At 35.6% G+C, this 15,893-nt stretch overlaps 2 protein-coding genes across 2 annotated transcripts; both read right to left on the reverse strand.

Annotated features, from left to right (window-relative positions):
• Positions 1-296: 296 nt before the first annotated feature.
• On the reverse strand, positions 297-2,699 carry LOTGIDRAFT_204895 (hypothetical protein). Its single transcript, XM_009068634.1, has 5 exons — positions 2,567-2,699; positions 2,071-2,245; positions 1,629-1,743; positions 1,196-1,289; positions 297-916 (listed from the first exon to the last, which is right to left on the reverse strand). The coding sequence occupies exons 1-5, from the start codon at positions 2,679-2,681 to the stop codon at positions 876-878; spliced, it is 540 nt and encodes a 179-aa protein (XP_009066882.1). The 5' UTR covers positions 2,682-2,699; the 3' UTR covers positions 297-875.
• Positions 2,700-8,945: 6,246 nt separating this feature from the next.
• Positions 8,946-15,617, reverse strand: LOTGIDRAFT_223285 (hypothetical protein; the record flags this gene model as incomplete). The annotated part of the gene is made up of 13 exons (XM_009068635.1): positions 15,539-15,617; positions 14,594-14,680; positions 13,991-14,261; positions 13,559-13,621; positions 13,086-13,240; positions 12,497-12,598; positions 12,063-12,201; positions 11,610-11,806; positions 11,029-11,184; positions 10,354-10,534; positions 9,823-9,913; positions 9,516-9,620; positions 8,946-9,147 (listed from the first exon to the last, which is right to left on the reverse strand). Exons 1-13 carry the CDS (start codon positions 15,551-15,553, stop codon positions 8,946-8,948), a joined length of 1,764 nt encoding a protein of 587 aa, XP_009066883.1. The 5' UTR covers positions 15,554-15,617.
• Positions 15,618-15,893: the final 276 nt, after the last annotated feature.

Below are 15,893 nucleotides of genomic sequence, written 5' to 3' on the forward strand. Positions count from 1 at the left end.
TTGATTTTCTTGTTCATATTCGAAACAGTTGCTCACAGAATTAAGATTTTGTACATATATTGTGATATCGAGCAAAGGTGAGCCATTGATATTTTTGGCTCGATTCAAGTTACATTGATGTATGGATGGAAGTGAATTTAAAAGGTAAAATATTTGAGGGAAAATTTGCCAAAACAGTAGCATTAGTTTAGACACCCCTAAACTAGCTCATAAATTAGGTGCAACAATTGGTGGTGCAAACCATTTTTCAACAGGACCCCCTGTACCCCACTGTCTCCGGCACTTGAAAACAATCGAGAGTTGTGATAAAATGATTTATTTTGGTATAAATAAAGTAGGTTTAAACTACGTATCTTACACTCTTATAGGTTAAATAGGATTGGGTTAACATTTGTATACAATGCAGTCAAAATTTTAAAGGGATACAGAGCACTTTAATTGTTCGCTTTAACAGAATCATTCATCGTTTGAAATATAACTTAATTCTATTGCTACCAATTGGAAATTTGGACACAGAATGTCTCTCAAACACAGTTTAAACGCATTTTCCCACCCTTTTCAACCCTTAAAGACACCACTTCTAGACAAACCTATCCCTTAGGCTGTATCGGTGCAATACAATATCTGTGTATTACGTAAGATTTTCTGCAATAACTTTCCAAGTGATATGATCATCTGGTTAAACATTAAAATATTATTTACAAATAAATATGTCAAATTTAAAGGTATACGTCCTCTAATTTACCACTAAGAGCGTCCCATTAGCGAAAACTTAGAGGACAGTACCCTTTAATTAAAATGATTAAAATGGTTGAGACTTATTGTTCTAGTCTACATGTGCATTCACACCATCGAGTCCAACTTCAACATCAGCTTTATAAAATACCAGTTGGTCCGAAATTTTTAACATAGCAATCTGGAAAATAAAACAAAAATGGTAATGCCATCTTGTTTTGGTTTTTAAGTCCCAAGTTTCCAATGTAACCCATTTTACTACCATCCATCCTTGGTTCCGATCCTGTAGTAGGCCTACTAATAAACCTCCCTATTGGTGGTATTCCTAGGCCTACCAAGAAAGGAAGGGGAGTGAATCCTTCGATAGAAACGTAATAAATTTATCTATTGCACATAAAAATGTAACTCGTTCAGTAGACATTGAAGGGTTAAATGTTGCATGAAAATGAATAACACTCACTTTTACAATAGAGTTCTCCCTGATATTCAGCCATAGTGGTTGAATCAATGGTTTTATGACACATATTACAGTTGAAACAGGATTTATGCCATGGCTGAAACAAACAGTACATTGAAATAAACGCCACCTTTAATCGAAAGATAATATTTCCCCCTGTCATTTGTGGTATCTATGACGCCTAAAAATTGGCTTTCAGTGTCCCCGATACATTAAACGTTTAGAAAAACTCTTTACAATCCCTTCCGACCCGCTTTTCCTCTATAATGCGAACATCGAGATGATCAAAGCTGCAGTAGCTTCCTTGAAGGAAAGGGACGGATCCTCCAGACAGGCCATTTTGAAGTACGTCATGGCAAACTACAAATTCGACACAGACCAGAAAGCAGCCAACTCCAGTTATGGAAAATGTAACATTGGACGAAGTGCTGCTTACCGTAGCAGATCCAATAGCTCTCTCGGCATCATAAACAGTTCTTTTACAACGGGGACAGTGGGGTCCTGGACCGGAAGTAGTACCACCAGCACCTGTAGCGGCAGTTGGTCGGTTGCTGAAACAATAAATCATTACGTCATAACCATAATCATATATATATTAACATACATTAAAGTAACTTATATAGGCGTCTCAGAGTGTAGGAGAGCATATGTTAAGAAAAGAAAATCCTTGGGAGTAGGGGCCCCAACATATTTAAGTCCACGGACCCCTACACATCTATTTGAGCCATTGTCATCTTCCAGTCATGGCGAACATAAAACTAGTAACTACAAAAGTGATGGTAAGTGCAGAAGGATATTGATAGTATACTACCGTTGCTAAACGGCTGTGACGAATTTTACCATTTGAAGCTCATGAGTATACAGCAACTAAATCATACCTCATTTCAGCTTCTTTGTTACCGAACTGTTCACCAGTGTCCATACTTAAAGCTCCAGCTCCACCTCCAAAGCCATAACCTTTAGGTCCAAACTTCCTGCCGTGACAGTTCTTACAGTATAAATGATTCTGATGTTCAGCAGCATTGGTACTGTCTAACATCTTGTTACAAAGATCTGAAATGGACAAAAGCTTATCTTACACCTGGAAAACGTGGCTGAAAATTGAAATCGGGCAAATCGATGCCGTTGTGTTCTTGATACACACCAAATGTCCAGAAAACTTTTAACAATCCCATATACAGAAGATGGTATGGTATGGGTATATACAGATATTAGATCAATAGATCGAACTTTCGCTAATCAGTCCAGTATCCAATATTCAAGGATTTCAAAACCTTCCACCAAGGATACAAATTGACTCTATATGTGGAAAGCCAGTACCATCTGTATATGGTCATTATCAGACATCACATTAACACCATCGTGCATACTTACCGCATTTAAAGCATCCTTTGTGCCATTTATGTCCACCAGCTAGTCTTTCCTCGGCAGCGTAGACTGATTTACTACATTTAGGGCACTTGGCTTGCACGGGGGCTTTAAAGGGCATGGTGAAAGGTTATTAACTAAAAAATAAAAAGATATACTTTTGATATATAAAAAGAAGGACAAACCATAACGAACTGCGTCTAATACTTTGACACTGTAGACCATACAGCCCCTGGAACTCGCAGCTAGCTACATTGTTGAGTCTTACTGTCGAGGGCTCAGAGTGGCTGTATTTGCTGGCGTACAATCTAATCAATATGCTACATATCAGAAACCCAATTATGTCAAGGTAGAAGCAGTTCTTATACTTTGACATTATGAAGATGGTTTCCTCTATGAAAAAAAACCTCTTTCCTGAACTACCCCACAGGTTTGACATTAATGTTCCAGACATTTTATTTTATATATTTGTTCAAAAAGCAATTTGCACGTGTCTAATGCAGACTATAAGATATATTCAAGATAGACAGTAATATTAATAGAATAAATAAACCATAATAAACAGTTTATATTCTATTCTCCCTTACAGACATATAGTTACAATATGATACAGTGAAAACATCAACTAAATAAATAGTTCTTATGATGAGCGGTGGCTTCATTATTTATATCTTAAGATACACGATAGGAATAGATTTTATATCTTAAGATACACGATATGATCTTTTTATATCTTAAAATACACGAAAGGCACGTGTTATATCTAAGGATACAGAATTGTTTCGTTGCATGAACATTATTTCGACATTTTAAATTTTTTTTTGTGGAGATCCTGTTGTCCTTGGAATAACAGTTGCCCAAAAAAACCTTTTCGCAACGATTTTGCAAGGAAAACAACCTCGGTTCATGAGAGGTTGGAGATCCTTTCTACCAGTTGTTCCATGGCCAAGCCCTTTGGCAATGATTTAACAACTAGGGTATATGAAGATCCCTTTTACCAACTGTTTCTTTAACAAACCTTTTGGTAATGATCGCCTGAGTTGATTTTTTTTTTCTAAGCAATATTTCATTCACATAATATGAGAACGAATGTGGAACATTATATAACCTCTCCTGGGATGATCCGTAACTTACGTTACGCAGTATCATAATTTCACAATATCTTTAATAACCTTTACGTAAAACTCCATTCATTTTATTTTATTTAATAACCTTTAATATGAGTTATAGGTGTATTATTGCTCAATATAATATATCATTTCGACATAGTAATATAGTACAGGAATAGCAGAAGGCGATGAGTCATAATTAGAGAATTTCTTATTTTGAAATAGCTCAGGTTAATCATAGAATCCTGGAATTGGTTGTCTATTTCTTACACCTGGCAGGCTATTTATAGAAACATATCTCGAATGGTTCACAGAAATATATCATGCTGAATTATCTAGATTCCACAAATAGAATGAGTACACAAAAAGTTTTATAGAAGAAAATGGGATCTATTCCTGAAGACTATAGGAATCTATTTTCAAAAGAAGAAGGTTTAAAGGATGAGTTCGGCCGTTTCCGCGACTCGGAATCTTCTTGTGAGTCGATATTGTCAATATCGTTGAGCGGACGTTTCCTTGGCATCTACAACCATCCAACCAATCAATCTATTCCTAGTGAATGGTGTTCGATATCAGTAATATTATCACAGGTATATTCAGTGTAACTCTAAGAGAAAGGTGTGTCATGTCAGCAGGAACTATTCTGTTTCTCATCAATCAACACATAATAGTCTAGAGATCTTTGATCTATTTAAACAACTACTAGTACAGATGTCGGCAGTTCTACATACCACAACTAGATTCATTAAAGTACATTGGAGTATACTGTATAGTTACTATCTATTGTCAGACAGAAACACTACAATATAACCAAGAACCTTCGGCTATTCAATCATGGTACATTCTCGTTTATTATGAAATTTGACTAGCTATCCTGGTCGCGTATTCTTGAAACGATCTCATCGCTAGGATGTCCTAGAAGCAGTGTTAGACCCACGGACATGCTAGCGCTAAGATCGTTCCGAGAATACGCAGCCTGGATTATGCTATCAAATTGCGAAGACCATTTACAGCCAAAACGCACTTAACTTTTACTGTACATACACGAAATTAAAGAAGAAATGTCTAATTAAAAGCTTCAGTTTGACTGGAATTTCAAGGTACAAGGTAATATAATCTAATGAAATGTAATACCAAGATTCATCACATTGATATTCAACATTTAAACAAGAAACATCTGGTCAAACCATAGAATTTTAATCATGTGTAAAGATATAATGGAAAGTGTAAGATAAGAAGAACTCTCTCTGTATGTATGTTCATTATCATATAGGTAATTACATCGTTACTATACTAATTAATAGGCTCATGTACTCGATGTGAGGTCGAGATGCCTTCAGAAAACTTCAATCTTAATAGTTTTTAAGTTCCGGTAATGAGTTTAATACGTTACTAAACTGGAAATATTCTTCTTCACAATGGTTAAGGTATTACGTCTTCAGCTTGTACATTGACTGTAATAGACCACTTTCTTGTTTCATGGTCAGCGATTTGATTGAATTTTACGCCAGCAAATACAACCAATCAGAGTCTTTGATTTCATGCGTAATTAATTTTTACAGTTTTTCTAGGGCTTAGGTTGGCTGTATTCGCTAGCATACAATCAAGTCAAATTGATTCATTCACAAACTTCCGTGAAACAAGAAAGTGGGTCATTTTAGTCAAGGTATAAGATGAGGACGTAATACCTTAACCATTGTGAAGATCAAAACTAAGAGGTTTTGCCACAAACCAGCTCTTAGAGAGGATCCGAAGTGAATCTAAGTTGTTATCCTTGTAAAAGATCAATATCAAGAGGTTTGGTCAAGGACAAGCTGATGGAAAGGATCCGAAGTGAACCTTAGTTGTTATCCTTGTATCTAATGGTTGATTTGCTCTTGTTCAAAGCAAAGTCATAATAAGCTTTAGTCAGTTGGGTACGATGATGTAATAACTGCCTCTTAACATTCTGCTAGCCATCCATCCTTTGTAGCTGACAAATCAATAATATTGATAATAACAAACTTTGGCTGTTTGTTTTGTTGTTCGAATTCCATTACATTGTTTATCGTATAACATGAATAACAATGTTAGTGACTAAGTGCCAAATAACTATTTATACCGTCATCTTATCTGTAATGTTTGTAGTAAGTGCCAACAAATGCTAATTTTATACTGATATTATTGCCTGGGACATTTCAACAACGTAACCTTGTGATGACTAAAGTACATTGCCTTACCTGTTACAATTTCACTTTGATTTCACTAAATACATCAGATAATGATTCTTAGGTCGATTTCCTATCAAGATTTTATTGAACATTGGAAGAAATAGCTGATAATATTAACGGTAATATAACGTTAACATCAATTAGTAAACATATGTCCTATGTGTGGGGCAATTTTTTGTCACTAACACAGAGATTAAATTAGACTGGCCACATAACGTCGCCTTGTTCATACATTAACACCATCCTCTATTAATGATTTAAAGTTCAGATTATCAGATATCAAACCTTTACAACGATTGTTAGCAGAACTTACCACAAACAATAACCAAGAAAGGCCTAATGACGTCACCCTGTCTCAGACCAAGATCAATATCTTCATTTGGGAATTTACCATCACATTACAGTCAAAAACGATTCAGTATTTTTTTCCCCCAATTTCAATATCATATGGAATAAGAGAGTTCATAAAACACCCCCTTGCCTCACACCGTGATCGCTGATTCTTGATGGAAACTTGAATTTTTAAAGGCAATTCCATACATTAGTGTTAACATAGATGGTGCTGTCAATGAAAAGGGGTGGGCTGGTAGCCAGATGTCTTTTTCCGGATAAATACCAATCTAAATCGCAATGAAAAAATCAACAAAATCAAAAAGATATGGACATGAAACAAATCCAATATGACTTGGCAACCAAGATGGTATGTCGGGTCGCTGGGGCTGTCAGTAAAGTTCGAGTCACACCAAAAGTATAAACACAATCTATAAGATGATATACCAAGATGATAAAATTAGAAAGAAAGTTTAGAAAGTGTTAACTATAATGATGATTAAGCTGAAACTATAAATAGACATTCTAGGTACTTCAAACACCAATCTTTGATTGTTTACATCTTCCCAGAGAAACTAATGTATATACATTATATATACCGGTATCTACAGACAGGGTGGTTGAATTCTATCCCTGAACTTTGACATTAAAGAAACTTGTTTGAAGAAAGTAGCTGACCATCCAAATAATTCGTACAATTACTATAGTAATTCAAATGAAGAATAGGACATTATAACACAATTTAATGCGGTATACTTAAAACTTAAAGCTACGTTATACAACAAAGTCGCATTTCGAAAACGATGAAAAGAGAGATAAAATGGAACCCTGTCTTGTATCTCGTATTGTATCTTGTGGGTATATTTCAGCCTGTCAACTAGTTCAGCGAATACATGTATATGTAGAAGATCTATATTTCTGTGTACCATTCTATGTCTCACATCAGTTTAGTTCAAGAAATCAAATGTTAAGACTATCTATACATCAGTTGAAAATATTCTATACTTTGAAACATGCAGTATCATTTCGAGTTTAACTTGAATAGACGAAATCAACACTTCAACCAATGGCAACTAAATAGTTTGTTGTTTACATGTAGACTATATCGTCAAGCCAATTATGGACATGCAGATTGAAACATTTTAATCTTATATACACTATGCATGATTGCGAGATTATCACATTTTTACCCCAAATACAATGAAAATCTTGTCTTACTGGATAATATTCAATGAATAAGACTATTTTACTATAGTTTACGAGACAGAATTTAATTTCCGCATTATCTACAAAACCACTTTGTCGATTAAAATCTTTTCCGGTTTAGCTTACAAGCCATTATCAAAATTCTAAAATATTTATCCGATATCTAAACGTTTCGCACATTATTGTTCTTCGTTTGGAAGAAAACTCCCATTTTACAAAACTTCGGAGAATTTTAAAAAAACGATTTAAACTATTGACAAAAACTGACATAGGTTGCTTTAACTAGAATTTGGAATTCTAAAAAGTTGAAGTTAGTTTAATTCCTACCTTCACAGTTCTAAGGTCCTTAAGGAACTATTCTTAGATTATATTTGGCTTAAATTTTGTGGATCTTTACATAGGTTTTATGATTTACACACGGCCCTACACATTAATAGTCATTTTGCACACGGTTTATTAGGGATTACAAAATCCGCGCCATTCCAATGAGTAATTTCGGCCTGCAGAGAGCATGACGGCATAACATTAGGTTACGCTATTTATTTACATCTCTGGACAATAAACAATTTATATTTGTTTGTGCATTAAGTTGTACATAATCAGATTAACGAAATTAATTAGGATTCAGTAATTAATTTGTAGCAGACAACAATTAGTAGCGCGTGGCCATCACGCTGTAAAAGGAGCTGAAATCCTACACGAGGGCGCGTGCATGACTTCACACCCGTCAGTTCATCAGCTAGTAGAAAATTCTAGTACAAATTTTCATAACCGACTTTAAACCACAACAATTGTGAGGTGGGTGTGGAAGGTACCGGATGTTTTTCATAATTCTGGCATACTACGTACACGTAAATGGCGATTCAGTGTTGTCTGTCTAGTTAGATATGTAGATAGAAATATCAGTTTGACATGTGAATATAGTTCAGGCCAGTCCCTGCAATGGTAATTTTAAGAGGTTGGTGTGTGAGTTAAGGATTCCTCTTTTCGGCATACCACACTACTAAATGACGATTTTGTGTTGCCTAGATTTCAGTACGAATTGTCACTGTTAGTATTTAGATCGATATATTGGAATTACATGTTGACCAATACCTGCAGTAGGAACATAGTTGTGTGATTTTGAATTTGCTGATATGATATTGGGACTATATACCCAGGAATTTTTGTCGCTGGTACCCGTAGACCCAGAGATTAGGAGACCCGGAGACCCGGATTTAAGTTGGTTTATCTCCCTTGATGTTCAGAAAACGACGGTGCAGTTATTAACACGGCTTGTTAAGCAGAAAAAAATTAACCACGTTATAGATTTGAGTTATTTTTTGATTGATTTTTGTTGAAGGATGAAGTTATCTCCTTTGGTTGACGAACAATTTAGAACAAGTTCAGAAATTTGTGAAAGTTGTGTTCAGGTCTTGATAGCCTACAATTACATGGCACCTACATTTACACGACACTAATAGCCTACTGATAAAAAAGATTAGAGTTAGCTGCCTTTTTATTTGGAAAAATACTTTAGCTGGTAATGTTTTATTTACACGAGTTTAAGAGGTAGGACAAGACAAGTACAACACATAGCAGTTGATAATGAGAAATTGATAATAGACACGTAGATGTATTGATGCAGGTTGTAGGTCGCTCGGTAGATTCTAGTTGAGGTTCGTCCTTCTCAAATCCCCATTCGTAATCTCCACAATAACCACCCAGGAGCGGTTCCGTTGGTATACCACGTCTGAAATGTAAGGTGGTTTATAGACGATTCATGAATATGGAGTTCTAAAACAAAAGAATGATACTTGGTTAGGCTATTGCTTTCATGATATTTTTTTATATAGAATAAGTATAATTATAAGGAAGATGGCATGTGTATATACAGTCGGTTACAAAGGAAATAAAATAGGTTTTACGTCCTACTTTTTTGTCAAGAGCTGAGCTTTTGGAAATCGACAAAGCCAATCTTGACAACGACAATGAAATATATATTCTTAGATAGATTCTTATGGTGTACTGGGCGAAGCTACATTGTTATTGTAATTACAGGATGTCTTAAATCACTATCAGCGATGAAGATTTTAGTCTTTATTAGAATTGTAAACTAACCGTAACATTCTACATCTCTGTTGATCCAGTCTAAAATAAGCAGTATCGTTGTCTCGAACTTCAGCTGGACTCCACAATCTCTCGGCAGCTGCTGAAGCACTTGGCCTATTAGAACAGAGAACAAGATGGTCGTTACTTTAAATTGTACATGTAGGGAGTCAATGTCAACAACATTAAATCAATAGAAATATTTTGTATTTCATCCGTTGCTGTCATGACATGCGTCAGATATAAAGATCTTAAGCAAAGCAAAATGACTGAGTATATGGAGGGGTTTCGTTGCCAAAAGTATTCACAGTATACTCACCACATTCGAGTTAATAAATTGGTACCATCAACAAATTCTGCCCACAGACATGTTTGACCTCCCAAAACACGATCCTTTGCTGCTTGTGAACCTAGAAATTTTTAAAATTCTTAGATCATCTTGTGGATGTTCTTGGAGCAGCCAAACCTTGGTAACTTAGACACAGAAAGATTACACATCATATTGCGCTAATGAAGTCTTGCACAGATACGTGTTGTGGAGATACCCTTCATGAGGGGATTTAGCCTCTGACGCCGGATCTCACCTCATGGAATAAACCGAAGCATCTGTCTCTATTCCAGCCTCTAATAACTATTTTTTACAGTTGTTGACTTGAGTAGAGATATGAAAACTAAGCCCTGTTTTATGGTATTTTCAGCACCTAGGTGTGATTTTTTTCCTGTTTATTTACCCCTTGTCCACCAAGCCCGGATATATTCGTAAAGATAGATATTTTGTAGTTCACTTAACCACTATAACCCACATTTACTAGTAGTTGAAACTACAATACATGTAGTTTGTTATATTTACCTGTAAAGTCAAGAGGATCACAAGAGTAAAACTGTCTCCAGGCTGGTGGATATGTTAGATAATTCAGGTACCAACATGATGAGAGTATGGTATAATAACCTTTACTACTCACTGATTCCATATACCTTCTCCAATCACTATATCCACCTTTCCATATTGTTACTATACTGTCATTCCGCACCTGTAAATTAACAGATTCATAGAAAGTAAGCAGAGACACGTCGTGTTAAATAGATTATAATCGATCTAATTTTTTCTGATTCCCAAGCCGATAAAACATTGGGCAACTCTCGACAATTTTGTAAAGCTGAATCTGTCTCGATAATGAATGGAAAGAATCGCTGTTTCTCCTTGGGCGAGATGTTTGACCACCTCAGTACTGATTGGTCGAGACTCTATAATGATATTTGACCACTAGTTTGTCTCTTAATAATATGACCTGAATATGGTCAATAACCATAGTCATTATGGGACACCTCTGACACGTATACCTGTTGATGATGCTACATTTCGACAATCGTTTGCCGGACGGTGGAGACAGGTGGAATTAAGCTTTATCAGTTTGTCGGTAAACATTTTTTTTTTAGATGTTCCTTTAAAACCGGGTCCTCTATGATATTTAAGTGTTGAAATGCAATGGTTTCTGAGTCGGCTAATATAATAAAATTACCTTACCTGAGCTCCATTCTCTACCGGATCTTGCCAGATGATGTACTTTTTATCTAAATCTGATATCATTCCTAGAACACGTTCAGAGTAATACTGTTCTAGTTTAAAATAATCCTTACCAAAACCTTGTTCAGTCATAAACTCTGTAATGTTAGGGTTTGACTCCCTGAAATATTATGGTTATTCATTAAGATTTGGGGTCATTTGGTTTAAGACACGAGTCTGTAGTCTGAAAGCCCTTCAAAATTCACAAATAAACTCGATTCTCAACTATTTGTACCTCGTTACTTGCTGCTATAAGCGAATTGACGAAGCACTAGCACAATTATTACAAATATATGTGGACATAACGTTTATATCGTCACACCGTCGCATGCTGTTTATCATTATACTTTGGGGCTTCTTAGGTAACCCCGTGGTATATAATTCAAGAGTTACTTGTATCCACGGTTGGGACCGTGGTGATGGTATGAGCTGATATTATCCATTTTGATATTATCAAAACAATTTTAACTCCCCGGGAAATGATGACAAAAAGATGTTGTGCTTTTTCGAACAAAAACCGCTTTACAATTCAAAAAGAAGACAAACCAGCAATAGTAATAACCCTCATCCATTCCCATATGTAAATATTCATCTGGAAAGACTTCTGACACCTCCTTAAAGAACTGGCCGAGGAACTCATAGGTAAAGTTCTTTGTTGGATCAAGTATTTCATGTTCAGCATGTTTATTATAAATAGCTACACCAGGTTTACCATTGGCCCAACAGGTTGTTAACAGTTCTGAAATGGACCAGGAGGGTCAATTGCTAAGCCAGATGCCTAAGGTGATATGCACAACGATTGATATTCGCTATACAATGATCATATCCTATTCATAAGTAGACATAAATGATAAAACTTTGAGAAACCAACCTAAAATGATTATTGGCTACACTGTTATGAAAGTGAAGCTTGATCGACAACAAGGTCTTTAAAGTGGCATCAGATGCTTCATGTGGGAAAGCAGGTCATACATACAAATTAACACAACAACTACCTTGATAAGCTATTCCCCAGGAGGCGGTATGGCCAGGAGTATCAAATTCAGGAATCACCCGTATTCCTCTCAATCGAGCGTATTCTATAATATCAGCAACAGCTTCGGGGGTATAAAGGTGCAATTTGGAATATGCTCCCTGAACATACAAACAAATCATTAAACAAATAATCAAAGACTTCTGAAACAACTTCTCAGTTTGAACAAATCTATGGGAACAATCAAACACAATAGCCCGTCAAGATCTGTTTGTATACGGGTGCTTCTTATAGAAATTTAAAAAGTAACGGCAAACATACGCTTGTGCGTTTCAGTGCTCTTCTGACATGGCTAATCTGCTTCGTGTGGTATGAACTGCTCTTTAGTCTGTTGCAAGTTCTCCGATGTTTGTGGGTACTTTTATTAGATATTTTAGAACAGTAGCTTAACTTTACCTTCTCGGATAGTTTAGGAAATGTTTTACTAACAAAAGGAAACGACTGATCATCAACTATATGCCAATGGAATACATTTAGTTTGTTATAACTCATAGCATCCTGTAAGAAACCAAATTTACTAAGGAGCTTGACATTGTTCTATGCACTTATTTCTAGGCAGTAGCATATCATTTACTTTGTGGTGTTTCCATGAATTATATGTCAAGGATGGTGGCGGGCAAAGTTGGATCAGCCTCGTCCCTGGGGAATGGGAGCCTGATCCCCCAGAAGAAACGTCACTGTATTCTGTATGTGCTCTTAGTTTAGTAATTCAAAGAAAGATGTGGTCAACACATTGATTAGATGCATTTTCATGGGATTGCATGTTTGTTTAAGAGACCCTCAGACCATAGCGATTACCAGTTGCAAATAATGAACGCAACCCACAACTCAGCTGCATGAGAGTTGCCTTCGGAACTTATGACCGCTATTCGCAACCATGCCCAACTGATGATCGCTATAGTTTGAGAGTACATTAAGATATAGTGAAACATTTCCAATATTGCAAATAATAGGGAAATTTATATCACAAAGAGAGTTATCTCACCAAATTCTGTTTAAGTACAGGTATTGGTATATAATGTCGAGCTGTATCAAGATGTGAACCACGGTACGGAAACCTCGGGACATCAGTTATACTGGTTTTATTGATCAGTAGTTCACCTTGATTATCATACACCAACTGACTGAACGTTTCTAGACCTGTAATACAGGTTAAAATGTTCTTTTGGTCGCAGAATTGGCTAACTCAAGGTGTTCAGAACTGGCTTTCCTTTTAAGCTGGCTTATTTGGTGACGAATGTCTATAGTATTGTAGCAACAGAGAGCGTCAAGATAAGGTCAAGACTTCCTGCTTGTTGAACATCATGATTTCCTTGGATCATAAACAGACGAGTTTCGGGGGAGCATTTTCTTAATTTAATGGGTATACATTGACAGATTGCGTCGAACCCTTGTAATTTATATGATTTAATTGTCTAACGTTGATCATGCATACATAGGAGAAAGTTAACAGTGTACCTCTGAGAAATCCCCAAACTTCAGTGGCTGTTAAAGTTGCTGTATTGTTGATAACCAAGCTATCTGTAACGAAACACCTTACAATTTCATGTGGAATACTTTGTCAATAGAAGTCGCTTTATCTTGTCTTGTCCTGAAGGCAGTGTAAGTGCGGTATAAAACTGTGGCTATCAGAGGTTACACCAATAGAACAGCGCAATGTTATCATCTGCACAATGATCATTTTTATTTAAATACTTTGTACATATTTTCAACTTTTGAATTAGAGGAGCTACTTATTCTTATTCTAGAGATGACACCGTGGAAATTCGGGGTTCTACCCTAATATTTAAGCAATGGACTGTTTGAGGTTATAATCCAAAGTTGTTGGGAATAAAATAATTTGAATGCAATCTATACCAAATGAAGAGCTAGCCAGATCAACAAACTTACAAGATTCGTCCATGGATAGGCTTGGATATTTTCCACAAGTTTTACTGGATATTACCACTTCTAACCCTGGTAATGTTGGTTTATCTTCTGCCACCCACAATCCTTTATAACCAAATATAAGGGAGTGATATCGTTCAAACGCTTTGGTTATAATATCACAGTCTGTGTCGGAAGTAAATTGGAACTTTATAGGATCAATGGTCAGAAGGTCTGGACTCTGTTGCCATTGTTTTGGTTGGGGCCATGGTGAACCAGGCGGTGGTCTTTCTCCCTAAAAAAATATAATTTTGTCAAGTAATTTCAGTTCAGATAAAAAAAAAATATATCATCTCATCAACGAAAAGGTAACAAAACTGCGTATCAGAAATCTTGATGTTATAGAAGATGATTGATAATTATCAACATTTTGATTTCAAATCTCTGGTTCTACAATGACTTTTGTTGCAAAAAAGACCCCAAGGTTTCGTGACATGGACCCTTAAACTTCTAGATTTTATGAGTTAAGTCCCTTGATGTTACCAAAGTTCAATTCATTTGACAGGGGCCCAATACATATTCAGTTTGCTCAATTTAAATATTTTAAAGGTATATTGTATATCTTTCCTGTAACGGTAATCTTATGGCTAGATAATTGATGTAACCATGACAACCAACTATCACCAGGAAGATAGGTACCAGACAGCTGTGACACTGGAAATAATCAGAATGAAAGCATTGACCAAAAGATGACGAGAACATAACCTTATTGGATCAAGAATTATATCAAAGATATTCTGCAGTCGTGATACATCATGTTACAGTGGTATAGGAAGTCGGTATCGAATTGGATTGTCGTATGCGAGACGATTATTTACCGTGGGTACTCTGATGTCATATGTCGGATTTCAATCCCTTTCACCAAGATAATTGTAAATTGTCCATCGTAATTTTGACTTAAAGCAAATCATATTACACAATTAGATAAATCACTGTTTCAAACTTTTCGAATCGATTCCCGATTGATAACGACGAAGAAAACATGAAAAATATGTAAAATTCCATTTTTTTCCTACCTTATTCATTGTGACGATGGCACTCAAGAATAATTCCTATACTGTAACTTAGTACTTAGATATAGATTATATTCTTATCGTTTTGACAGTTAGTAACGTATGACTATTTATTCTGGGGTAAAACAACTAAATTACATTATCTGTTTCTCATATATCATACATTAAAGAGGCATGTCCATGCTGTAATCTAATAATCATTCATTAAAGAAGCAATTTGACCAATTGTAGAAATGTGTTCCCTAGTTGAAATTATATGGTATATTAAAAAGCATGTTCGAGTGAAAATGACACTTAAGAGGAATATCCATGAGGAAATTGCATGTATTTTACATCAAAGAGGCGCACCCTGGCTGAAATTTGTACATAAATGTCGTACATAAAAGAAAGTAGAAAGTAGAATACGAGCTTGATAAGATGGCACCATAAAAACTTAAAAGCTTTTGAAAACGTGGAAGTTCAAAAAGAAAGTTCTGTTAGAGTTGAGAAGAGCTAATACCTTAAATGGTTCCATTATTCCATTTCCATTGTTATATTATTGTCCTTATACAAAATACAGAGCTATATTTCAAGGCTTGGTTACTTCCTCAATTTGCATTCTAGGTTATCATGCATATCTGCAATCTGAAAGAGATGGTAAATTGTGAGTGGTGTGTACTTTATATACTGGTACCTTTGTTTTTTATTACATTTTCATAATGTAGATCAATCACATTGTAAAGAGTTTAGATATAGAATAAAATGATAAATGGGTGGGCGTTCCAATAGAATGAGTTTGAGTAATATATTTCAAAATTTGATCAAGGATTTTTGGGAATCTACAAACGACCAAATCCTCCCAGCGGAGACTGTAG

The sequence above is a fragment of the Lottia gigantea genome (genome assembly GCF_000327385.1).
Source record: "Lottia gigantea unplaced genomic scaffold LOTGIsca_92, whole genome shotgun sequence".
Lineage (NCBI taxonomy): Eukaryota > Metazoa > Mollusca > Gastropoda > Lottiidae > Lottia > Lottia gigantea.